Source organism: Podarcis tiliguerta (genome assembly GCF_965153285.1).
Source record: "Podarcis tiliguerta genome assembly, chromosome: 11".
Lineage (NCBI taxonomy): Eukaryota > Metazoa > Chordata > Lepidosauria > Squamata > Lacertidae > Podarcis > Podarcis tiliguerta.
In genome coordinates, this window is record NC_139544.1 from 9459351 (window position 1) to 9484053 (window position 24703).

Sequence of the window (24703 nt, forward strand, 5' to 3'; positions counted from 1 at the left end):
ATAGACTGCAAGAAGATCAAACCTATCCATTCTGAAGGAGATCAGCCCTAAGTGCTCACTGGAAGGACAGATCCTGAAGCTGAGGCTCCAATACTTTGGCCACCTCATGAGAAGACCTCCTGGAAAAGATGTTGGGAAAGATGGAGGGCACAAGGAGAAGGGGACGACAGAGGACGAGATGGTTGGACAGTGTTCTCGAAGCTACGGACATGTGTTTGACCAAGCTGCGGGAGGCAGTGGAAGACAGGAGTGCCTGGGGGGCTCTGGTCCATGGGGTCACGAAGAGTCAGACACGACTAAACGACTAAACAACAACATAATCCTATCATTTACTACACTAGCACTTTAATACCCAAGCTGTCACCTACAGTTACTGAAAAATATTTCATAGACCACATGGAGGATTTCTAATAGATTTTTATGCATCATCTCTAGCGGGGCCATTCTAGTTCATTTGATCATGTACAGTAATTAACAGTTACTAATTACTGAGACATCTCCCCCCTCGTGTAATCCTATCCATGACATTAACCCCCCCCCACCGCCCCGCCCTCACTGCTTTTGCTTCCAAAGCCGGGCACGTGACGCCACAGACGCTCTCCGTCATAAGCCAGCGGCGTGGGAAATTGTGAGAGCGGAAGGGGGATCCCGCCTTTTCATTGGCCGGCCGGGGAAGGCACGAACTCCCTGATTGGCCGGCGGCTCTGAACGTCGTCGAGGTGCATTATTGGGTAGGGCCATGAGGGACGGAGGGCGCGGATTGGTCGGCGGCCAGCGCCTGCGAGGTGGGGGTGGGCGGACGCCTGCGCGCCGATTGGGCAGTGCAGTCGGACGGGGCGGGCGAGCGGCCATGGCGTGGTTACTTGGGCCGCGCTGAGCCCGGCTCGCTTCTTTCTGTCGCATTCGGGGAAGGGGCGGCCGTCGGTGCCGCCGCCGCCACCGCCAGGGCAATGATGAAGGGCGCGCTGGCCAGCCCCGTGGCCGCCGCCACAGCCATGCAGGAGACTTTCGGCTGCGCCGTCGCCAACCGCTTCCACCAGCTGCTCGACGACGAGTCCGACCCTTTCGACATCCTCCGCGAGGCCGAGCGGCGCAAACAGCAGAGCAAGAAGCGCGAAGAGGCGGCCGTCGCTGCCGCCGCCCCCGCGGCCGGGAGGAAGCCCGGCCCGGGAGGAGCCGCCGCGGCCGCCGCCAAAAGGGAATCCCAGAAGGAGCGCAAAGGCGGCGCCTCCTTCCCGCAGCCGGAGAGCCCCTCAGCAGCGCCCGGTAGGGAAGGGAGCCGGAGCGGGGGTGGGTGGGGAAGCGAGGCTTCCCTCGGGGGAATCGGGCTTTGGGTCGGCCGCGCTGCCCGCGACGCCCTTCGGACGAGGGAGCCCTTCGGAATGAATTGGCCGGGGCGGGGGAAGGTGAATCCGGATTCGCGGCTGCGAATGACATTGGACGGGGCGGGTGCGGTTCGGATTAATGGACGCGCGGCAGCAGCGATCGCCGCGGCGCACCTGCCCTCCTCTCGCCCCAGGCGGCTGCCAGCGCGCGCCTTCCGCGCAGGAGGGCTGCTTCCGCGCTGGCCTCGTGGTCGGCTTCCGACTCCTCCCTGCGCGGGCCGTGGGCGAGTCTTGCCGGCTGCGGAAGGGCAGGGCCGGGCCGCCGCCTGCGTGCCAGGCGATTGTGGCGTCGGGCGGGGAGAGCAGGCGCTTGGGATGAGGGCGCAAAGATGCGGCCGCGGCGCCTGGGCTCCGCCTTCCCGTTCTCGTCCCGCGGGCTGGCCGGCGCCAAGAGGCAGCGAGTTTTTCCCCCGCCCGGCATTGTCCCCGATTAATTCCGTCGGGGGAAAGTCGCTTGACGCCGAGCTGTCAGAAAGGGCTCGCTGGGCTGCCTTCAGGGCTCCTTGATTCCTTGGGGATCAAGCCGATCTCCCAAGCCCTGAGCTCAGCAGTGCCCGGAACGAGGGGGGCTCAAGTTTTTGTCTCCTGCTCTTTGCATGCCAGACTGCACGTGTGGCAGGAGTGCCAACGTGAATAAAAAATGGGGGAAGGGGCAGATAATCGATCACAAGGTGGTGCGCACACACACCAGTTGAATGGTAATGCTATAATAATAATAATAATAATAATAATAATAATAATAATATTTACACCCTGCCTATCTGGCTGGGTTTCCCCAGCCACTGTGGGCGGCTTCCAACAAAATATTAAAATACAATAGTCCGTCAAACATTAAAAGCTTCCCTAAACAGGGCTGCCTTCAGATGTCTTCTAAAAGTCTGGTAGTTGTTTTTCTCTTTGATATCTGATGGGAGGGCTTTCCAGAGGGCAGATGCCACTACTGAGAAGGCCCTGTGCCTGGTTCCCTGTAATCTCACTTCTTGCAGCAAGGGAACTGCTAGAAGGCCCTCGGCGCTGGATCTCAGTGTCCGGGCAGAAAGATGGGGGTGGAGATGCTCCTTCAGGTATACTGAACCGAGGCCACAATGCCCATCAACTTGGGGGGGCAACCCCCCTCAGATATTTTATTGGAGGGGCTGAAGGGACCTCTGCCCCTAGGAGTTGGCTTCTGTGATTTGTGAACAACTCAGTTTGTGCAAGAGCACGTATGAGTCAGTGGGGGCGGTTGTATCCAACCCATGTGCCAAGGAAGCCTGGATTGTGCTGAGAACCTAAGCTAAAACTTGACGATTCTCAGAGCAGGGCTGAGTCATGAAACATTGTTGTGTTTTCCACCCCCACTTGACAATTTATGAATAATGGCATTATTCCAAGGGAAAGATGCATCAGGTTCTTTGATGTTGCCCGCGTTGTCATTGCCCACAAAAGATTGGCCATTCCAAGTGATTGGGCAGAGGGGAGGTCTTAAGCTGGCAACAGAAAATCACACATGAGGAGATGGCCGTATCCCTGTAGGGAAGAAGTTCCACAGGCCGGGTGTCGCCTCAGAGAACATGCTATCCTGTGTTGCCACAAAGGCTGTAGCCATTGGTGGAACCATGCAGAGGGCCTTTCCCATTGATCTCAAGACCCAGGCAAGCAAATGTAGGTGCTCCCTCAAGTACTGCTGATAAACAAAATACTTGTATTTCTGTGAGCCTGTCTCCAGTTTTAATCCAGAACAAAAATGTGTGCCTTGTCAACCACTTGAAAAACATTGCAGCTTGGGATAACTAGCGTAGTAAAACCTAATACGCATTTTCACTGCACAGAGCTTAATATAAAATTTTATGATGTAAAGATTGACGTAAAAAGAGCTGTAGAATGGTTTAGCAGGTCACTTAAATGTAAAATTGGGTGTGAGACAAATTCATTTGTGCTTCGGAATACTTCTTGAATGTATTGGATCAAATTACGTACACAATATATATTTTTGCTGGTTGTCCCCAGTCTCTCGCTTTCTATATCCTGACTATTCAGTTTAACCAATTTGTACTTGGGACTGCCCAAAATCTTCATATGCCATGTCTCTCCCTACAGACACATATATGCAGAGAGATATCCATGGACTACGGCAATTGTTTCATCACAGCAGCATAGTTTTTCTGACACACAATAACATGAGTTGCTGCAGCTGGCTATGGTAGTGTGCTGATTGTTCCCTGTGGAAATCTGAACCCGGGACAACTGGGGTAGATCAGATGGAGAACATTTTATCATGTCTGAAGTGTCCTTCCTTCATTCTCCATTAAATTTACTGTTCACACAGAAGAGCAAAGGGGAAAGTATACAGACTCCTCTTTAGAGATTTGAATGCCTAAACTGCCCAGGTGTAAAGTGGAGGCCAAGGATCACATTCCCTTGTAGTTAACTTTTTTGGGGGGTCTTGGAGGCTGGTGGTGAGCAGCTGATGCAACTCTTAAAATTTGTTCAGTGAGTTACAATTTGTTCAGTGAGCTCCACAAGTGAAGGGCTTCCAGGCAAGCAATAGGTGTTATCAGACTGCAAGGACACCTTTTAGCCAGGCAAAACAAAAAACTGCATAGGTTGCTTATAAGGTAATGTGGTTCTTTAGAGTTTCCAAAAGGGCTGGAGAGACATGCCTGAAGGGCCACATTCAGTCGCTGAGCCTGAGGTTTCTCACCCTTGGCCTAAATCAGTGGTGTCCAAACTTTTTCCAAAGAGGGCCAGATTTGATGAAGGGAAGGGCCCTGGGGGCCGACCAAAATTGTTGACCTTTTTAAGGATTTTACCCCAAAGTTGTTGAGTTTCTTTTTGGATTGAAGTCGTTGAGGTGTTTTATAGGATTTTACCCCAGGAAATAAACTGCCACAGGGGACGGATTAGGCCCCCGAAAAGGACTTTGGACATGCCTAGTATAAATGGTAACATTGTCCAAAATCTGCAGGATTATGATCTGCTCTTCCCCTTTCCACAATGCGTAACCCAATTACTAATTGCATCATATACGTGCTAACGTTGGCTATGGAACTGCCTAGCACAACTGACTCTGATTGGCAGCTGCTGTTGAGAATCCCTGGAAGAGCATGTTTCTGAGACTTGCTACACAAGACTGTTGAACTGAAAATCGATTGATTGATTGCATTTATAGCACACCTCCCCTCCCACCACTGAGCACACAAGGTGACATACATGGTACTTAGTCCCCTTCCTCATTTTATCCCCACAACAGCCTGGTGAGGTAGGTTAGGCCAAGAGGCCCAAGACCATCCAGTGAGTTTCTCAACCGAGTGGGAATTAAAACCGTGGTCTCCTAGGTCCTAGTCCGACACTCAGTAACCATGACACCACACCAGAATGAACCTTGGAAGCAGATCTTCATGCAAATCATTGGGTTAGGTTGATACCTCTTAAGTCACACTATGTTCATTCCCCCCCCCCCCCTCTTGAAATGTTGACATGGTGAAAAGGGCTTTGAATAGTTATTGGCTAAAAAGCAGTTGGGATTTAGTCATTTTAGAACTTTGTCCATTCTCCGTTAGTGCTTCTTTACTAATAAGTTCCCTTATATCTTCAACAGTCCTTGGTAGCTGTTAGCTTGTTTTCACGTTTAATTTGTTAACTTTTTGTCTGTTTCCCTGGGTCGTTTTTCTCCCTGGGAATTAGTAGCTCTGTGCTGTTTTGATCCTTTCAGATGATGACAGCATCTGAACTATCTCTTTCTGCTATCAATCCGTTTACATACAGGTTTGAAAAATCATGCAACTAGGACTGTTTAGGTAGCGCAACACTTCCAGCTGCAGTCTTCATCAGAATTTGGAAAGCGTGGGATATATTAAAGCCTCATAGTGTAACAAGACTTTTATGCTGGTTTACTGGGATAGAATCCTCTCCTTAGAAATGGCTGGGTTAATATTGGGTTTTTGTTTTGTGAACTACCATGTGCTCTGTTGGATGAAGAAGAATTGTCTAAAAATTCAACAGATAAATAATAGGTTTGGGCCCTAAGCCCGAACAGTGGTCTGAAAGAGATTTGGGAGAACTTTGCTTCAAATCATCTCTCAACATAATGGCGAATTGGGGGGGGGGGGGGGCTTTTCTTTGTGAATGCAGTTTACCTGGTCATGTGCAACTTTAATCCAGACATTATTGCTGATTTCTCCTTTTTGCTACTTTGCGTTCTCCGTGTGGAGGGTGGTAAACATTTGAAATCTAGGACTGCTTAGGTTTCTTTTTTGCCAGTAAGTTGAGATGCTAACTTAAATTAATGATAAAGACTGCAATCCTTTTTCAGGGTTGTAGAATTGGTTACACATTCAATTTCAGCTGTGTAGTCATAAGCACAGGCTTATTTTACTTGTAAAAATTACAGTCTTTAAAACATAGCTCTGTGTAATTATCTTAGGGTGTGTGTACACAAGCCTTTTAATATGTATGAGATTCAGCTAACTCAAATAGGAAACCATATAATTATAAAAGTAAACCTCTTGGGTTGTAGAAGAGCCCTTTGCTCGCTAAAGAGCTCTTACTTCATTAAAACATTTATTCTTTATGGCTTAAAATGCAGTTTCCTACATGATTATATAATGCGATATTATAGTGGCTATAATACATACTGAAGACTTTGAATGAATTGTTTGCCAGGACATATTTATAGTAAACATACACATGCTATGTCCTTAATTTCTTTAGACAATTTTTAGGTCTTAGCAGGGCTGGCCCAAGGCATTTTGGAGCTTGAGGTGACCCCAAAATGGCCCCTCTCCTCGCTAGGGAAGAAAGGGCAAGGGGGAAAAAAAATCAGGAACAAGGGGGAAGAAAGATTGACATTTGGATCTGGTGCCCCAGTGGATCCTGCTTCCTGAGGCAGTCGCCTCACCTTGCCTCCTGGGTGGGCCGGCACTGGGTCTTGACATCCTTTGGACTATTGCAGCTGATCAGCCATTGAAATAAAAATGGGTTCATTTGGATTCTAGAAAAAAAAATGGCTTGGCTCTGCTTGGTCATCAGTTGTTGATTCTGTGAAATGGCACTTTAGATGTCTTCATTCCAGAAAATTGCTGGGCTACAGAAAATGCTAGCACTGTGGAATAAGCCGTTCTACATGCTGCTGCTTGGATTGCGGTCATTGGTATCATGGCAGGATTCCTTTGTGAAACATCTCTGGAAAAACAAGTTTTTCTGCCTCACATTGAAGGCTTGTAGGTAGTCACAGAAGATGAGAGATCTAACAAATTATGCAGAGAGGCCAAGATGAGGTAATGTCTCCCAACAGCCATTCCCATTATTTTTTCCATATATTGAAAGCTGCAAGTTCACTGGGAACAGGTCTCTTTCAGCATGGTATCTCATTATGTCCTTCCGGTTGTTTTATGACTCTTTAACTATCAAGCAAATAAATAAATAAATAAGGAGGGTGTGGTACTTAGCTGGTTGAGTGGTGATTCTGTAACTTCTGATGCATGATCCATAAGAAATCATTCATAGCAGCTGGCTCAGGGCACTGATTCTGTTGTTGTTTTATTATTATTATTATTATTATTATTATTATTATTATTATTAATATCCTTCCCATCTGGCTGGGTTTCATCAGCCACTGGGCAGCTTCCAGCGCATATAAAAACGTAATAAAACATCAGACATTAAAAACTTTCTGATAGAGGGCTGCCTTCAGATGTCTTCTAAAAGTTGTGTAGTTCTTTATCTCTTTGACATCTGATGGGAGGGCATTCCACAGGGAGGGTGCCACTACTGAGAAGGCCTTCCGCCTGGTTCCCTGTAACCTCTCACTTCTCACAGTGACAGTGAGGGCACTGCCAAAAGACTCTCAGAGATGGACCTCAGGGCTGAATGATGGCAGTAGAGATGCTCCTTCAGCTATATCAAGCCAAGGCCATTTAGGGCTGTAAAGGTCAGCACCGACATGTTGAATTGTGCTCGGAAACGTACTGGGAGCTAGTGAAGATCCTTTAGGGCCTGTTTAACCATTCTTGGCTTGCCCATGAAAAGTACAGATTTATTTCCTGCATAATCACTAGCACATCTTCCTTGTAATCTGCAAACCCTCCTCATCTTCTTGCTAAGATTTTTGCTATACACCAATAGGACTTGTATTTCCTAAAAGGCGTTTAATATTGCTTGTTGGAATTGAAGGGATAGTTTCATGCATCTCTGGGAGTATGAATTTTATAGGGGTTTTCACAGTTGTCCCTACTAGTTGTGATATCTGCAGTTTGTATATTTTAGTTGGGAGTCCCCCGTTCTGAATACTGGGTGTGCTTCCTCTGTTATTTTCATATAAATTGCACAAAACCTGCCCCCTTTGATAGCTGGGCTTTCTTGCTGAGTTGCTTGTATTGAATTTGTGAAGCCCAGTCAAAAATTGTGAATGTCTGTTTGCTGTCAGTGGTACCTTTGAGCCAGATTTGGGCTTGAAAATAATTTTCCTTTTTTTTATTATCAGTTGCATACTGACAAGTTTATGCTGTACATTGAAAATTGTAACACTTAACAACGGGCTGTGAAATGAAGCTATACATTTTGAAGTTTTGTTTAGCTTAGTTTATTATTTGTATCTTGCATTTTCACCAAAGATTTTCAAGGTGGCTTGCAAAATAAAAATAGAAGTCATACCCAGAGTGGACCCATTTACAACAGTGGTTTAAGTTACTTACGAGTAAGTGAACTGAACCAATTTCAGTGGGCCTACTCTGTGTAGGACTAAATTGGAACCACTCACAGAAGACATCTAGACAAGTACACTTCTAAATAAATAAAAAGTACATCAAGAAATTCAAGGGAGCAGCATAAAGACCAAGATAAAAATATCTGGGCATTAGAAAAGTGCACTTATTTATTTCATACAATCTATATGCCGCTTGGTAATTTTTTTAAAAAAAACAACCCTCCTCAATGTGGTTTTCAAAAAGAATGAAACAAAATTATTGGTAGTAACAATATAAAATGGTTATTTAAAATAATTCAAAATTATTAATTTAAATTAGCACTGAACTAAAAATGTATTAAAACAAATCAATATTCTACATATTTTATTTATTTTACTTTGTAAAGTATTTATTAAATATTAGGTGCTAACAGATGGTAGAAAACAAACTAGCAGACACAGTTCAAACTACTGTACATTACAACAGCCTTCACTAACCTGTTGCCTTCCCATTGTGTTGGGCTCAAGCTCCATGCTGACTGGCACTGATGGGGTTTGTGATCCAGGATATTGGAGGGCCCTAGGGTGATGAAGACTGCTTTCAAATCTGATTGGAATCTAGGTGTCTCAGTTAACAGCCAGTAGTATTGTGTGATTCTCATAGTTCATTTACCTAACAAAATCATGTTTGTTCTGTACCCACAGGCCAGAAGCGAGCTCCAAAAAGGGGAGAACAGCAGGGATGGAATGAAAACCGAGGCACAGAGGTAAAGCAAGATAAAGCTGAGTGGAGACCTTCTTTCAGGGAGTACCGTCCTCATGAAATGGAAAGACAAGCGGAGTTAACACTAGAAAGGTATGCGCTGTTGGAGGAGGTATAAAAATGGCACCCAAGAGGACTTTGCATTACTCCTTTTCGTGCTTCAAACTTGCTTTCAGCTAAATTGATTGCTTACGTGACCTGGACTCGCTTTGTCTTGTAAATGTGACTCTGGTTTACGTATCTGGATCAGATTGTTCTCTTGAGGAGACAATAAAATCAGGTGGTTGTTTGACCACAGCAGTATGTAAAAAAAACAAAGAGAAAGCTGTGAATTGCTCTATCATACTTTGTGGTGTTGGGACCGCACCTAGATTTGTGGGTTGGTTTTGTTTCTGTTTAAAGCACATCTTACAGCTTGTTGAACTCTAGTGGGAGGGGAGTGAAATGTTCCGCAACATCTCTGAACCATTGGCTGCTCATTAGAAAAGAATTCAAATAGCAGCTCAGAACCAGAGTTGTCTTGTGTGAGAAGAAAGGACTTGACTGCAGCAGCACGCATCAAGACCTCTCAGTTTACTTGTACCCCTGCAGGCCTTCATGCCCCCATCACTTTCTGTTCCAGAGGGTTCCTTAACCTTTGAGAGCAGATTACAGTAGGGTAAAAAGGTAAAGGTAAAGGTACCCCTGCCCGTATGGGCCAGTCTTGACAGACTCTAGGGTTGTGCGCCCATCTCACTCAAGAGGCCAAGGGCCAGCGCTGTCCGGAGACATTTCCGGGTCACGTGGCCAGCATGACATCGCTGCTCTGGCAAGCCAGATCCGCGCACGGAAACGCTGTTTACCTTCCCGCTAGTAAGCGGTCCCTATTTATCTACTTGCACCCGGGAGTGCTTTCGAACTGCTAGGTTGGCAGGCACTGGGACCGAGCGATGGGAGCGCACCCCGCCGCGGGGATTCGAACCGCTGACCTTTCGATCGGCAAGCCCTAGGCGCTGAGGCTTTTACCCACAGCGCCACCCGCGTCCCTTACAGTAGGGTAGAAGAGCCCAAAAGGATAAACGTCACAGGCAGAATTCCACTTCTTAAGTTTGTGGCCTTGGGAAGAAATCTTCACAATTGCTTATGTTTTCTAGGTAATAGCAGCAAAATGAAATCTGCTCATTACCACATTGGACAAAAGGAATGCAGTTGCCGCTTTGATTTAGTTTTGTGAACTTCCATGGGGAAATCAACGTGCTGCCATCTGCCTTATTGCAGGGCAGATATGTGGGTAAACCATATGCGGAGCGAGTCTGCCCCTGAGGCCTGATAGAGGTGGAAACCATCTCCCATGTTTTGCTACGATACCGTTTTTATGAGGATATACGCTCGGTCTTCATCACCCCTGTTATACAGAAAATTCCAAGTGGGTCTGAACCTCAAAGCTTAAAATCCCCGCTAGAGGATCAGGATCCAGAGATCACGCCAAGGGGTGGCCAGATTTTGCGTGGCTGCCATAAAACTCAGGGAACAAGCTGTGCTGTTACAAAGACTAAGGCCTCAGATGCAAACCCTGGGTAATATTTTAGAGACTAAGATCTAAACCACATTTCTATTGGCCGTCATATTCGTATTGTTTCATTTGATTGTAAATTCAAACTTAATTCTATTGTGTTTTATGTTCGTTTAGTATGGTATGTGAATTGGCTCTGGGACCGCAATAAACTTCCTTTCATTTCCATGGGGAAAACATCAGAGCTGTAAGGTTAAACCCTGCTGGACTGGGGCAAAGGCCCATCTAGTTCAACATCCTGTTTTTGCAGTGGTCAACCAATGAGAAACCTGCAAGCAGGACCTGGGGGCAACGCTGCTTTGTGGTAGCAGCTGTTACTCAGAAGTATACCAATGATGGCCATCTTTTCCTTGGATTTGCTTAATAATACCCCTTTAAAGCCACCCAGGTTGGCAGCCACTGTCTGTCCTGAATCATCCAATTTCATTGGATGGCCCTGAATTTGAGTACAGTCAAACCTCGGTTCTCGAACGGCTCCGTTTTTGAACGTTTCAGCGCCCGGACGCCGAAAACCCGGAAGTTAATGCTCCGGTTTTCAAATGTTCCTTGGAACTCAAACGCCTGACGCTGCTTCCGCTTGAATGCAAGAAGCTCTTGTAACCAATCAGAAGCCGCGTCTTGGTTGTCGAACGTTTCAGAAGTCGAACGGTCTTCCAGAACGGATTACGTCCGACAACCGATGTTTGACTGTATTATGAGGCCCTATCCGCTTTTTCAGTCTACGCCGTGTATAATTTTAACGCAATTAAATATCTTGCATGTAATGCTTTGCTTTTCTATTGCATCTCAACGGTGTTAACCTATTAAAGATACGTTGGGTCAAGCTAAGGTGAATTGTATTTCAGACCAATAGACCGATTCGATCGGGAAAGGCCAATGAGAGGTCGTGGGGGAGGAAGAGGTGGAATGAGAGGCAGAGGAAGAGGTGGTGGAATGAACAGGACTTTCAACGGCTTTGATCAAAGAGGGAAACGGGAATTTGACCGACAGAGTGGAAGCGACAAAACGTAAGTGTGCTGGTCTAGTACCTTAACAGCATCTTAGTAATACTGGGGGGTGGGTGTTGTGAATTTGCATCTGTAACCAACCTTTTGGACAACCGTTTTATACAAATATTTTTAATTTCCAAAAACGGGGACTAAAAAGAATACGATTTATGTCTCTAGAGGAGTCCGAGCAGAAGACAAAAGGGGTGGAAGTGGACCTCGCAACTGGGGAGCAGTTAAGGATGATGTGAGGTATGACAGTGTTTTAGTAGTTATATCCTGGATTGTAGTCTTGTTGGAACATAGTTTCCAAGCTGTATGGTCATAATCTATCATTTACGAATGCTGCTTCCCAGCTTTCAGATCTTGCATCTAAGAAACTGGCAAAAATTCCGGAATCCTAATGCTAGTGTCTCTTTGCTGAGTTTTTGGATTCTGTTGAACGTTCCTAAAATCTCTGCTAAAAGTATTGTGATATTTCTGTCATCAAGTTACTGGCACACAATGTGTTAGTTGCCAAGGCTGATACAGTGGTGCCTCGCAAGACGAAATTAATTCGTTCTGCGAGTCTCTTCGTCTAGCGGTTTTTTCGTCTTGCGAAGCAACCCGATTAGCGGATTAGCGCTATTAGCGGTTTAGCGGCTATTAAAGGCTTAAGGGATTAGCGGTTTAGCTGCTAAAAGGCTATTAGCGGCTTAGAAAAAGGGGGTGGGGAGCGAAAAAAAATCTCAAGACTCGCAGACATTTTCGTCTTGCGAAGCAAGCCCATAGGGAAATTCGTCCTGCGAAGCGCATCGAAAAACGGAAAACCCTTTCGTCTAGCGGGTTTTCCATCTTGCGAGGCATTCGTCTTGCGGGGCACCACTGTATTGTTTGAGGATGATCCCATCTCTCCAGTGAGACACTAAGGTGTAGTTATTCTGAACAGCCTGTATGAGTACACTGCAAAGTATAGTTTTTTGTTTCCGATGAGTTCACTTGGTGCACTTCATGTTTCTGCAGTGAGCTGGAACAGACTGCTCCTATGGAAGAGACCGCAGAAACAGAAGAGAACCCAGGAGCACCTGAAGGAGAATCTCCAACCAAGTATGGGCTGGTTTTGAACATCTTGCTCTTGTTATTAAGTCATTATTGGAAAACACAGCCCATTGTCTAGCATCATGCAAGTGGTGCGGATCAAATTTGGGCAAGCTGTACCTTGCATAGAGTGTCAATGCAACATTCTGCAACAGGCTTGCCCAAGTTGTGACCCACACTGGGCGACTTCATTAAAAAAACTTGGGGCAGGCTATGGGATAAGTACCTGGCAATGTTACATTTGTAGCTGATCTTAGTCCTATTTGGACCCCTTGAAATTAATGGATATTAGTAATGTAGGTTTATTAATTCTAATGGACCTGGCTTGAGTATGACAAGTTAGATACAAACCTTGGTGCATATAATTCCTTGTGCAAATTCTGACTTTATAAGACTTGCATTTCTTTCCTTGGCAGCTAAACCTAATTTTCTGTTTTAAAGCTTTTCTGATAACTGAGTTCTCTTGAAACTGTTAAGGCAGATAATGCATCATCAATCAATCAATCAATCAATATGCCCCAGCCACTCTTCTCTGGTTGGTGAAGATTGCATTTAGTGTCACATTTGGCAAGACATAACATATCCATGTTCTATTGCATCCAAGTACTCGTATCAAATACCTGTATATATTGTTCTGCAAAATATACCCATCCAGTAGGATATGTCGGGCTAATTCCCTGCAGGGAATAATAACTATTATCTGTTTCTCTTTCCAGTGACAAATGCTTGAAATAGGTATACATGAGCATGCAAGCTCTTAAAGCGGTTTGTGGGTTAGATAGATATCTCAGATGTTTCTTGGGTGTGCTTGCGTACAGCTAGTAAACCTAATGTACTTATAACAGTTTTGATCTTGGACTCGCTATAGCAATACTGAACAGCAAAAGTCAGTGTTTTAGAAACTGGTGAAACGATAGGCATCTGCTGCTGTTACAATATGGAAAAAGTAAGGTTCAGGTGTATCATTGACTCATGTAATGGTCAGGAGATCAGGAGTGGCTAACCTTTTTGGGGCCTGAGGGCCATATTTGCTTTTGGCCAACTTTCTGAGGGCCTCTTGGCAGCAGTGGGCAGAAGCAATAGTGGGCGTGGTCAAAAGTTTGTGGATGTGAACACTCACACAAACATACAGGCACATGTGGGTAGAAACCAGGGTGGATAAAAATCAATTATTTTTATAAATAAATAATAAAACAAACAAACAAATAAATAAATTCTGTTCCAAAACCAAAGCGTTCCAAAACCAAGGCATGCTTTCCTATAGAAAGTAATGCAAAGATGGATTAATCTGTTCCAGACTTCTGAAAACAACCCCTAAAACAGCAGTTTAACATGAATTTTAAGATCTAACGCGAAACCATTGATCCATAAAATGAAAGCAATAATCAATGTACTGCAGTCAGACAAGCAATCAATTAGTAGCTGAACTGGGTTCCACACAGTCACGAAAACAAAAACAAAAGAGCTGCAAAAATGAAAACGCAAAATAAATAGCAAAAACAGACCTCAGCATAACATTCAAAATGGAAGCATGGCACTCAAAACGGAAGCGTAACACTCAAAACGGAAGCGTAACACTCAAAACGGAGCACATTCGGCTTCTGAAAAAAGTTCACAAACTGGAACACTTACTTCCGGGTTTGCAGTGTTTGGGTTCCAAGTTGTTTGAGAACCAAGGTACCACTGTATTGGAAATTTTGAGTTCCAGAAGTTTGAACGCATGAGGGAAGTATTGACATGCTATGGGGAACATCAAGGTCTGCAGGAGTTGAAAAGACTCTGTTTCAGTTACCCTATGAGTTCTCTGTATACTCAGTGGAGTGCAGTCTGTTGTGGTGGAATGGAGTAGCCTGGAAGGGGGAATGGCTGGCTGGAACAGGAGCATTCCATACTGCAATAGTTTGTAGCAGCTTCCTCTCACTGATGCAAGCTCTGCATACCGTAGCTTAGAAAGGGAACCTTCAATTTCAGCGCTCTGTGCCTTCAATTTTACTCTGCCTTTCCCTTCTTGCCATCCTAGAGGCTAATGGTTTTTACTTAAACCCTTAGAGTTGCTGAAGGAGAGCCTGTGGAAGAAGTTCAAGAGATGACGTTGGATGAGTGGAAAAATCTTCAGGAGCAAAGTCGACCAAAGCCTGAATTCAACATCCGGAAGCCTGAAACCACTGTTCCTTCTAAAGCAGTGGTGATTCACAAGTCAAAATATAGAGATGATGTAAGCAAAAACTTAGATTTTAGGGGGTTATTCCTTTCAAGCCTATGGCTTTATTGTTCTGAAGCATACTGAGAGAGAGTCTGAACAGATTAAACATTATTAGAATATCTTGCACGTCTTGGGAATTGCTCAAGTTTTTTTTTAACTTCCGGCAGTAGATATTTTTCTCTTCTTGATGACTCAGTCGTGTTGACCAAACAAGCGTTTTTCATTTGTCTTGTTTGCTACTTTGAAGACTTGTGATTCAGAGTATGAAAACAAAATTGAAATATTGGGCTTTTCTGAAGCTTTTTTTGAGTATCAGGTGTCTTTATGATTTGTATTGTGTGACTGCCAAAAATTATGATAGACACAGGCCCTTCATATTAGATGTTGCCTTAGCCCAGCTTCATGAGGGCTTTTCTTGCATTAGTCACTATAACAGTGTCATTGAAAATAAAATGGTTGTAATTCTTCATAGTTGCATTGAGGATTAGATGATAGGCAGATTCTTTTCAAAAGGACCAAGATTTAAGCTTATAAGAGCCAGGCAACTTCCTCTGCAACACCTGATAAACCACAACACTTTGATTTAAGGTGACTTTGCCTTTTGCTTGTATTGAGCTTGGAGCCCAAGAAAAAGCGTTATGTGAATTGTCAATGAATATTAATAAAACATATATATATATATATATATAGTGGTGCCTCGCAAGACGAAATTAATTCGTTCCGCGAGTTTTTTCGTTGTGTGAGTTTTTTTGTCTTGTGAAGCACCACTGCAGTTAAACACTAACAACGGCGGGGAGAGGCAGGGCAGCTGCCGCAGCCGGTACCTCAGACTCATCCGCGCCTTGTGGCCACCGCGCGACGCGGCTGCTGGAGGGCGGCGGGGCTCAGGAGCGCGACTCTGGCTGCAACGCTGGCTGAGGGGAGTGCGCGAGGGGGGTGGGCAGCGGCGCGAGGTAGCCGGAAGGTCGGAGAGAGCCGGAGGAGTCGTCAGCCAGAAGGTGGGAGGGAGCTGGAGGAGCGGGGAAGCGAGCATGCGTGCATGCAGTGACCGTCGCCATGACAGGAGAGGCAGGGCTGTTTCGTCTAGCAGAGCAAGCCCTTAGGAAAATCTGTCTTGTGAATCACCTCAGAAAACGAAAAACCCTTTCGTCTAGCGAGTTTTTCGTCTTCCGAGGCATTCGTCTTGCGGGGTACCACTGTATATAAACAACCAACAACTTATCAACGTTCATTTCTGTGTTGTACAACCCATGGTTAAAAGCATTTACAGTGTAGCATCTTTGGCAGAGCACATTGACTACCCTTTTTGCAAAGGACAAAAAGTTGGCTGTTAAAATGCCAAGATAATAGGCATGTTGTCATTTCTGTAACATAGAGATAAATTATTGTGACTGCTGTGCTAGTAAGGTGTGATATTGTTATACAGTGGTACCGTGGTTTTCAAACAGAATGTGTTATGGGAGTCTGTTCGATTCCCAGAACCATTTGAAAACCCAAGCGCGGCTTCTGATTGGCTGCAGGAGCATCCTGCAGCCAATTGGAATCTGCGCCAGATGTTCGGCTTCCGAAAATCGTTCGAAAACTGGAACACTCACTTCGGGGTTTTGATAGTTTGGGAGCCAAAGTGTTTGGCTTCCAAGGTACGACTGTAAAATGTTTAACAGTATTAGTACACTTTTGAGAGCAACTTGTCATTAGCGGCAATTTAAATAAAAGAGCTGTCTTCTCTCACATACCTTACAGCAGGCATAGGCAGACTTGGCCCTCCAGATGTTTTGGGACTACAATTCCCATCATCCCTAACCACTGGTCCTGTTAGCTAGGGATCATGGGAGTTGTAGTCCCAAAACATCTGGAGGGCCGAGTTTCCCTATGCCTGCTCTAAACCCCCTTATAGGTCTCCACAGGGTCAAAAGATGTGGTGAGAACATTGTAGCAATTTTTGGGTTGGGTTTTTTTTTAAAAAAAGCTTCAACTATTTCCTTTTCATGTCCCCCTTTCACAGCTCCTAGGCAGTGTCTGGCGGGTGCTCCTTTTCGGGGGGGGGGGGGAGAATTCGGGTTGTGTGTTTATAATCTAGATCAATTCTGTTCCAGGTGCTGAAGGAGGATTTTGAGGACGATGCCCACTTTTTCCGGAAAGCAGCAAACGACATCACTTCTCAGCTGGACATTAATTTTGGGAACCTGCCTCGTCCGGGGCGTGGAGCTAGAGGAGCCCGGGGAGGCCGTGGGCGTGTCCGGAGAGTTGAGGACTCAGGAGGACACAGGCCGGAAGTGATGGTAATTATTAGCGTGTTGTGTTAAGCCCTCCTTCCCAGATCTAGCAAGTGCAGAGTGACCACTTCACTACAGTTTAGACCAGGGGTCAGCAAGGTTTACCTCGCCTGTGCTGGTTCACTCCATCTGTGTCTGCGCAGACGCGATTTCCGGCACCACAGAAGCGAGTCCCTGCGCTGTGCCGGTTTAGTACAGCGTGTGGAGACTTGCCAAGTGGGCGACTCGGTTTGGGGGCGACTCGTGGGCCGGTTAAACAACCCCTGTGGGCTGCTTGTGGCCCGTGGGCCTTAGGTTGCTGATCCCTGGTTTAGACAGATCACTCGAACTCAATTATGTAGATTTGTCCAATTCTCAGGAACTTCCTTTTTTTTTTTAATAAAAAAAAACACGCATCAGGAATAAAATGGGTTAGGAATTCATCTGAGTTCTCTAGTAGTTTGGAGAAAATAGAGCACTTGAGACCTGTCTACAGACTCAAGAGACAAGGAAATCTAAATTTATGAGCCCGCTGCTGCTTGAGGACGACCACCTGATGGGCTCACCTCATAGCTCTCAACTTTCAGATTTGAAAATAAGGGATCAGCAGCCTCACCTGTTCCGGGGACAGTCTACAGGATATCTAAGAATCTGGGATAGCAGCGGGAAACAGCGCTGCAATAAGGGACTTTCCCGCAAAAAAAAGAGAAGGTTTACAGCTATGGCTCACCTGTGTGGGTGGAAATTAGGAGTTTTGGTTGGAGGATGCCATAACATGCACTGTTTGTGGGGAAAAGAGCAATAAAGGAGGCAGAATTTAGAATAAAATGAATGAATAATTCCATTTCTATCCTGCCATTGCAAAAGTTTGGCCATAGATCCCCCTCCCACCCCGCTTTCATTCCCATAGCTGTTGAGGTAGGCCAAGAGTGATTGACCTAAGGACGCCCAGTTGAACTTCTTGTGGTTGAATTGTGGTCACTTTGAATTCTAATTCAAATTGAAATGCTTTAGTTGTGAATTTTCAGACTCTTCAGAATTTAAGAACTTGGGTTTTACAAGTATTTTTATTAAAAATAATAAGCTGAGCATGCAGGAGAAATCCTATATGCCTAATGTACACAGACACTGTCCATCCAGTGTTTAATGGAGGCTTACAGTAAATAATACTTGGGTTTGAAGGTTGCGGCGCCAAAATGGAAACTGAGATGAAATTTGACAAGAGTCAAATTTTATGGGCATCTCAGGATCTAGATGGGACACGGGTGGCGCTGTGAGTTAAACCACAGAGCATAGGACTTGCCGATCAGAAGGTTGGTGGTTCGAATCCCCGTGACGGGGTGAGCTCCCGTTGCTCGGACCCTGCTCCTGCCCACCTAGCAGTTCGAAAGCACGTCAAAGTGCAAGTAGATAAATAGGTACCACTCTGGCGGGAAGGTAAACGGCGTTTCCGTGCGCTGCTCTGGTTCGCCAGAAGCGGCTTGGTCATGCTGGCCACATGACCCGGAAGCTGTACGCCGGCTCCCTCGGCCAATAAAGCGAGGTGAGCGCCGCAACCCCAGAGTTGGCCACGACTGGACCTAATGGTCAGGGGTCCCTTTACCTTTACCGGATCTAGATAATACCGCCAGTTATTATCTAACTAGCAGAAAGGTTTTGAGATGTGCTCTTCTTCCTTTTAGATGCACGTCACTGCTCCAAACCCCGATGACCCTGAGGATTTCCCTGCTTTAGCTTGAAAGAACTGAATAATGGCGCCTCGATAACAGCTCTATGTTGCTGTGGAAGAATATCATCCAAGCCTACAGAGAGAGATGACTTATGTGTGTGAATTTTGCACTTCTATTGTGTTAAGCGCCTAGACCTATCCTGTGGGCTAGGAGGCAAGGTTGAGCACCACTGTTTGGGGATTAGCTTTGTGAAGGCTTATGGTATCGTACGTGAGGGCTTTCAAATAAAGGTTCAAGGTGATGGTGTCAAAACAAGTACAGAAGGGTGTCTCTTTGTCCACGGTGTCACAAATGTAAGCTAAACCAGATTGGGTGGTTTTTAGGTTGTTTTTTTGAAAAGAGAGGATTGTTTTGATGGCAAAACCCCATAGGCACTTGGCAGCTGTTTTTCTGACCTGAGTGAAATGTACCTTCGCCTATGCAAAGCAATTGCACAATTTCGAGAGGTTAGCAAATAAACAAAAGCCTGCTCATTGGTTGGGGTGTGAGGTGGTATTTTCACAGCGATAACTGTTCTTACTCCATAACGCTCGGAAGCTGCAAGCTGCTGTGTTTACAGTTTCATTTCCAGTTTGGAGAGTGGGTTTCTTGGGAAGGTGACTAGAGAAATAACTGAGAAGCCCTGTGTTCATACATAAACTTAACTAAATAAGTGAGTCCAGGTTAGGATATTCTTTTGGGGTATGACAGTGTGTTCTTTCCTGTGAAACCACACTTGAAGCTACCTGGCCTTAGAAAATTTTATACCACTTCAGTGAGGCTACAGACATATCCAAGTTTTATACAGGATCAATCTACTGGATCAATCCACCCCTACTCATTGGCATTTCATCTACAATTGTAATAGCCTCCATGTGCTTTGTTGACCCTTCTGAAATTGCACCCAGGTTGTGTTCATCCAGTTTGGGACTAGGCTTGAAGGCTTTGCCACTTCCTTGCCTAATTAATGAAAAAATGGTTTTTAAAAGCCCATCTTATTTTGCAGGAGTTGCACTAATCACTGTAGATAATTTAGGTGTGGGTACTTGTGAGTGTTGTACTTGGGCAGCCGCTTTGAAATACAGAATCCCTCAAGTAGCCCCAGGTAAAAGGGTTATTCTGTAATGCATGTGAATTATGGCTCCCTTGCAGCTAAGGCATGGATACAAATTCCTCCAGAGCGAGACAGTCTACCAAGAAATTGTTTTCCCTTGAATGGAAAGGACCAGTGCCTTTTTATACCAACATTACACATTGCAGAGCCTGATATAAGCAATATATTTTATTTGTATACAGTTCTCTTATATGTCAGTATTTATATAATCAAATTACACTGGTTTAATAAGAAACACACACTATCAGATCAAATTTCCAAGATAGTATTAATTTACCCTTAAAATACCTTTAGCAAAATAAACTTCCTTTCTTGATTTCTTTAAAAAATATTAATTTTTTTTTTGCTTTAAAAAAAGATGAGCAGTATTGATTACACCACATATTTGGAACAAATGATCTGTACAAGAGTTTCCAAGGCAATACATATAAAAACTGTAGGGCAACATATATGGGAAATGTAAGTGGCAACTTGGGTGGGTTGGGGAAGGCTATGTTTTTGTCCAGTTTTGAAACAGCACAGCTGTTGTCATAGCAGGTGGATGTTTGAGAATGACCTTGCCCTAAGTTGGCAAGTTTGAAAATTGTGCCGCAGTTGCAATAAACCAGTACTGACTTGGAATAATTTCAGGGGGTGGGGTTGGTGTGTACGTAGAAGGCAAAACCAGTAGCTGAAATGGCATTCATTTAGTAGCTCTATAAAAGCCCAAACTAAAGCAAATGATGCAGAAGAATTGTGAACCCTCTTTGGTTTACAAGCCTGGAAAATGCAACAAGCCCCACTTTAGGCATGAGAAAGGACTGAGAAACAAGAATATATTTTCCAGCTGACTTACCAGACTGTGTCCCTCAAAGATGGTTTGAGATGTGTAAGACCTGGAACTAGAGTTCCGCAAAAACTACCAAACTTAACATGAAGTAAGAGGTGCCTTAAATCGGAGCAGTGGTTTTCAAGTGGCTGTTGCTGCAAATCATTTATATTTGCGTTATTAAGGAACAGGAGAATTGTGTGTAAGAGAAGTGTGTATAGTAAAATGTTCAGGGTTTAAGAGAAGTCATCTCTCCAAAGTTTGGTGGCTAATAGCAAATGCGATTCTGTACACACATGGCAGTAAATACCGCTGAAAACAGTGGGGCTTCTAAGCAAACATGCCTAGGATTGGGCTGTTAATGATTGAGCTTCTCCATGCAGCTTAAAGGTCTTCTAATCTTTATAGGCCAACATTTAAGGTTTTGAGTGTGGGGAGTGGAAGTGTGGCTGAACAAAATTTGGAGAGAAGCCAGCTAGTAAAACAGTAAGTTGTGTGGACTAACAACAGTTGTGGACTGTTAAGTAATCTTTCCTTCCATCAAGGCCTTGCTGCTAATCTAGTTAAGTGAAGGCTCAAGCATACCTTGCAATTCTGTCTTAAATGACAGCCTTCCAGGATCGGCCTGTCATCTCCCATGAGACATCTTAAACATTTCCTCAAGTTAAAGCAAAAGGCTGCCATGGACCTGGTCTACCCCACACTGCAAGAAGGTACCAAATAGCACACCTACGTCCAGGCCTCAGATAACTGAAATATTGTTGCTTGTCTGCTTTTAGTATTTGCATTTTCTATACTGGCTAACCCCTAAATTAGTGCAATATTTTCAAAGGCAACAGAAGGAACTCTTCTAAGGTTATCTTGTAGAGAGGAATTACAGTCCCAAACTTCAAGTGAATATTTGAGTCACTGAAGGAGAAACCCCACTAAGTAAAATGGGGGGGGGGGCCATTGATTATCTCTTTTGAAGATGAACATCATCCCTATGCCTTTCGCAGTCCCATAAGATCTGAATTCACCCGACTCATTAGTAGACAATAGTTTCTTTCCCCCCAGCAACTCAGAGAATTGACAAGCCAAGGCTATGTATCTAATAGGCTGAGATCTCGGCTAACCTTCATCCCTTGCCTAATAGGATTCAGTAGGCTTACATTTTGGAACTCAAAGGTAATTAACATCGAATCATAAAGTTGGAAGGGACCCCAAGGCTCATCTAGTCCATGTACTGACCATAAATCTCTGGTAGCAACGGCCATTGTAAGTAAAGGCCAGAGTTGCTGTTCTACAAGCAAATCATATTCCCATGAAGGAACTGGGCTTAGTTCTTTTATACAAAGTAAGTTATAGTTCCATATAAACTACCTTCTCACATCCTAAAATTTGGGCCCCGGTGTATGCATATACTGATCTTGAGTATCAGTCCATTTGACACGATCAGGGGTTGGCAAACTTTTTCAGCAGGGGGCCGGTCCACTGTCCCTCAGACCTTGTGGGGGGCCGGACTATATTTTTTGGGGAAAATGAATTCCTATGCCACGCAAATAACCCAGAGATGCATTTTAAATAAAAAGGACACATTCTACTCATGCAAAAATACACTGATTCCCGGGCCGTCTGCGGGCTGGATTGAGAAGGCGAGTGCGCTGGATCCGGCCCCCAGGCCTTAGTTTGCCTACCCATGCTCAAGATTAAAGCAGCACATTTTCTCATTTTTAACAGGCTGTATCTATTTGGATACTCTTATTTGCCTAGCTCTACTGGACAAGATAAATACCCAATATGAAATGAGTAGCAGCAGGAGACTAGATCTGTTGGGCAGAAGGTTGTTTGGTCCCATGACCAAATAGCTGGGGATGATGAGAGTTGTAACCCAAGCACTGGAGGGCCACAGAGACATCACAAAATCCTTACTCATAAAGCACTTTTGCAGAGTAAGAGGGGTGGGGACTGTATCTCACCTTTTGGTAATTCTAGTATTTCGTACCATGTACACAGGCTGTGAAACCAAATATTGGCTCTATCAGTCCAGCATGATGTAGAAACATCACATTCTTTCAAATAATCTCCATGCGTGAAGTCTGCAGATTCTTAAATGAAAGCCGCTACGCCATGGAGAAATTTTGTAGTAACATGAAGCAGCTCAGTGATTTAAAGTAACATGCTGGAAGTTACAGGCCATGAATAAGGGAACCAATTTTAGCGAATGTGTCCGTCGTGGCAGTGAGAATTCAATCATAACATATTCATGAAACCATAGTTGCATTTCTTGGCAACTGTTAGCAGCAACTTCTTCATTGAAACTATGATGGTTAGCAGCTTGCTCAGTGTCAAGTGGCTAGCAGTCTCTTAGTTTTAGGTTTCTTTTGCTAGCCCCACAGGGGCAGATACCACCCCCCAGCCAAATCCTAAGGCACAAAGCCAACGCCCTACTTAAAAAGTAGCAGCAACTGTTGTCAAGTAGATAGGTGTTCATGTGCCACTTTCTGGCTCCCACAGCAATATTTCCCTAGGCAGGAAAGAGCAGAGTGGAAGAAAAACAGCATTCCTGGAGCAGGATTGTACCTTTAATTCCTGTCCCTTTAAGATCTAACAAGGTGGCCAATGCAGCTGTCAAAGTGCTATGTCCAATAACAAGGGCAGAAAAAAGCATCGTGGTGCTTTGGCTCCATTCTTCCAACTTTTTAAAGCCACAAATGAAAATTATGATAGCTTAGGATGCTCCAGGTACACTTGCCTCCAGGGCTGCTACTACTGCTTCTCCATTAAAAAAGTAATTTAAAGATGCAGTGTGTCAGACAAGGGGAGCAAAGAGGCTATTGCAACTCCAGTCAGAGCTCAGTGCTAGAGCTCATGCATTTCTATTCAGAAGGTCCAGGTTAGGTTCAATCTCTGGCTTCCCAGGTAGGGCTGGCGTATAGACTCCTGTCTGAACCCCTAGGTAATGCTGTAGGCCAGGCATGGCCAAACTTGGCCCTCCAGCTGTTTGGGGACTACAACTCCCATCATCCCTAGCTAGCGGGACCAGTGGTCAGGGATGATGGGAATTGTAGTCCCAAGACAGCTGGAGTACCAAGTTTGGCCATGCCTGCTGTAGGCTTGGATAGAGACATCCCTAGCATTGCTTTTATAGACATGAGATGGTGTGTGTAAATATCTGCAAAGAAAGAAAAGTTACTAGGAAGCTCACCTTGCCTCCTGCATTTTGGCCCAAAACAAGTCGTGTTAGGATAGTTTTTCTCTACTTGCACAGGAGAACAACTTTCCAAAGTGGCCCTAAAATACGGCACATACAATCTTTACATTTCAATTAGAAGCAGTAAGTAACACAACAGACAGGGGTGTAACTTGAAGAGAAAAAAACAGAAACCCCAGAAAACAAAAACATGAAAATAAATCACAATTTGATGGATGCTAGTTTAGTAGTCTGTTACCGCTTTATAAAAATCCTACTAAAATTAGGATAGTCAAACTTTTATGGAGCTGTTTATGGGGGGGGGGGGGAGATGAAGTATCACTTCTCTCCACCTAGGGAGAGAAATTACATTGATAACTTACATAGGTCATTCCAAATAGCTAAAATGCCACAGTCGTCTTGGTGGTTGACAAGCTAGATGATTGCCATCACATTTTAGACATGAGCGCTGTACGGAAAAGAAAGCTCTTTTGATAACAAGAGTTATTCAGACCGAAGGCTAAAATTTACACGCTGCTTTTTATATTTGGGAATAATTTCCTAGCATTAAAAGTAAAAATGGTACAGTTTACAGTAATTTAAGGTCCTCACACAAAAGTTCTCTTCACAAAACTAAAACGTCTTCCAACTAAATATAAAAAATAGACCACTGCTTTTTTTATATATACAAAAAAGTTTCTTCCAATTGTTTTAATTGGCAGCCATGTCCTTTTGTTTCCCTTGCATCCTCTTCCACTCTGATTGCTTTTAACGCAACACAGTTCTGGTTCTTGGGTTGGGAGCACTGCTGAAATGATAAAAATGAGGCGTGCAAGATGTCAGATACACTTGGCAAAACACAAACCAGTAATTCGAGCATTGCTAGCCAATATAAAACTAAGAAAGCAAACAAAATAGGAGCTCGGGGAGGGAAAGGACCACTCACAGACGGCATTTTTGAAAGCGATGCAACATCTGTAGTAAACGAAAGGACAGGCCAAGCAACTCAGATTAC

General features: G+C 44.6%; 2 protein-coding genes across 12 annotated transcripts in view; one reads left to right on the top strand and one right to left on the bottom strand.

Annotated features, from left to right (window-relative positions):
• Positions 1-814: 814 nt before the first annotated feature.
• HABP4 (hyaluronan binding protein 4) lies at positions 815-18870 on the top strand. Its single transcript, XM_083404235.1, has 8 exons — positions 815-1266; positions 8755-8905; positions 11210-11371; positions 11531-11602; positions 12353-12436; positions 14477-14642; positions 16727-16912; positions 18568-18870. The coding sequence occupies exons 1-8, from the start codon at positions 951-953 to the stop codon at positions 18622-18624; spliced, it is 1194 nt and encodes a 397-aa protein (XP_083260361.1). The 5' UTR covers positions 815-950; the 3' UTR covers positions 18625-18870.
• Positions 18871-19861: 991 nt separating this feature from the next.
• The window catches only part of CDC14B (cell division cycle 14B), a 57844-nt gene continuing 53002 nt past the window's right edge, over positions 19862-24703 (bottom strand). For 6 of the 11 annotated variants that reach the window (XR_014503069.1, XR_014503071.1, XM_083404086.1 and 3 more), the window contains one exon: positions 19862-24496. Coding sequence is in view for 7 of the 11 variants with exons in the window: in XM_083404086.1 (XP_083260212.1) it covers positions 24457-24496 (40 nt within the window). In the remaining 4 variants the exon portion in view is untranslated. The remainder of the gene's footprint in view (positions 24497-24703) is intronic. The other 5 variants (XR_014503072.1, XM_083404087.1, XM_083404085.1 and 2 more) reach the window with 2 other exon arrangements.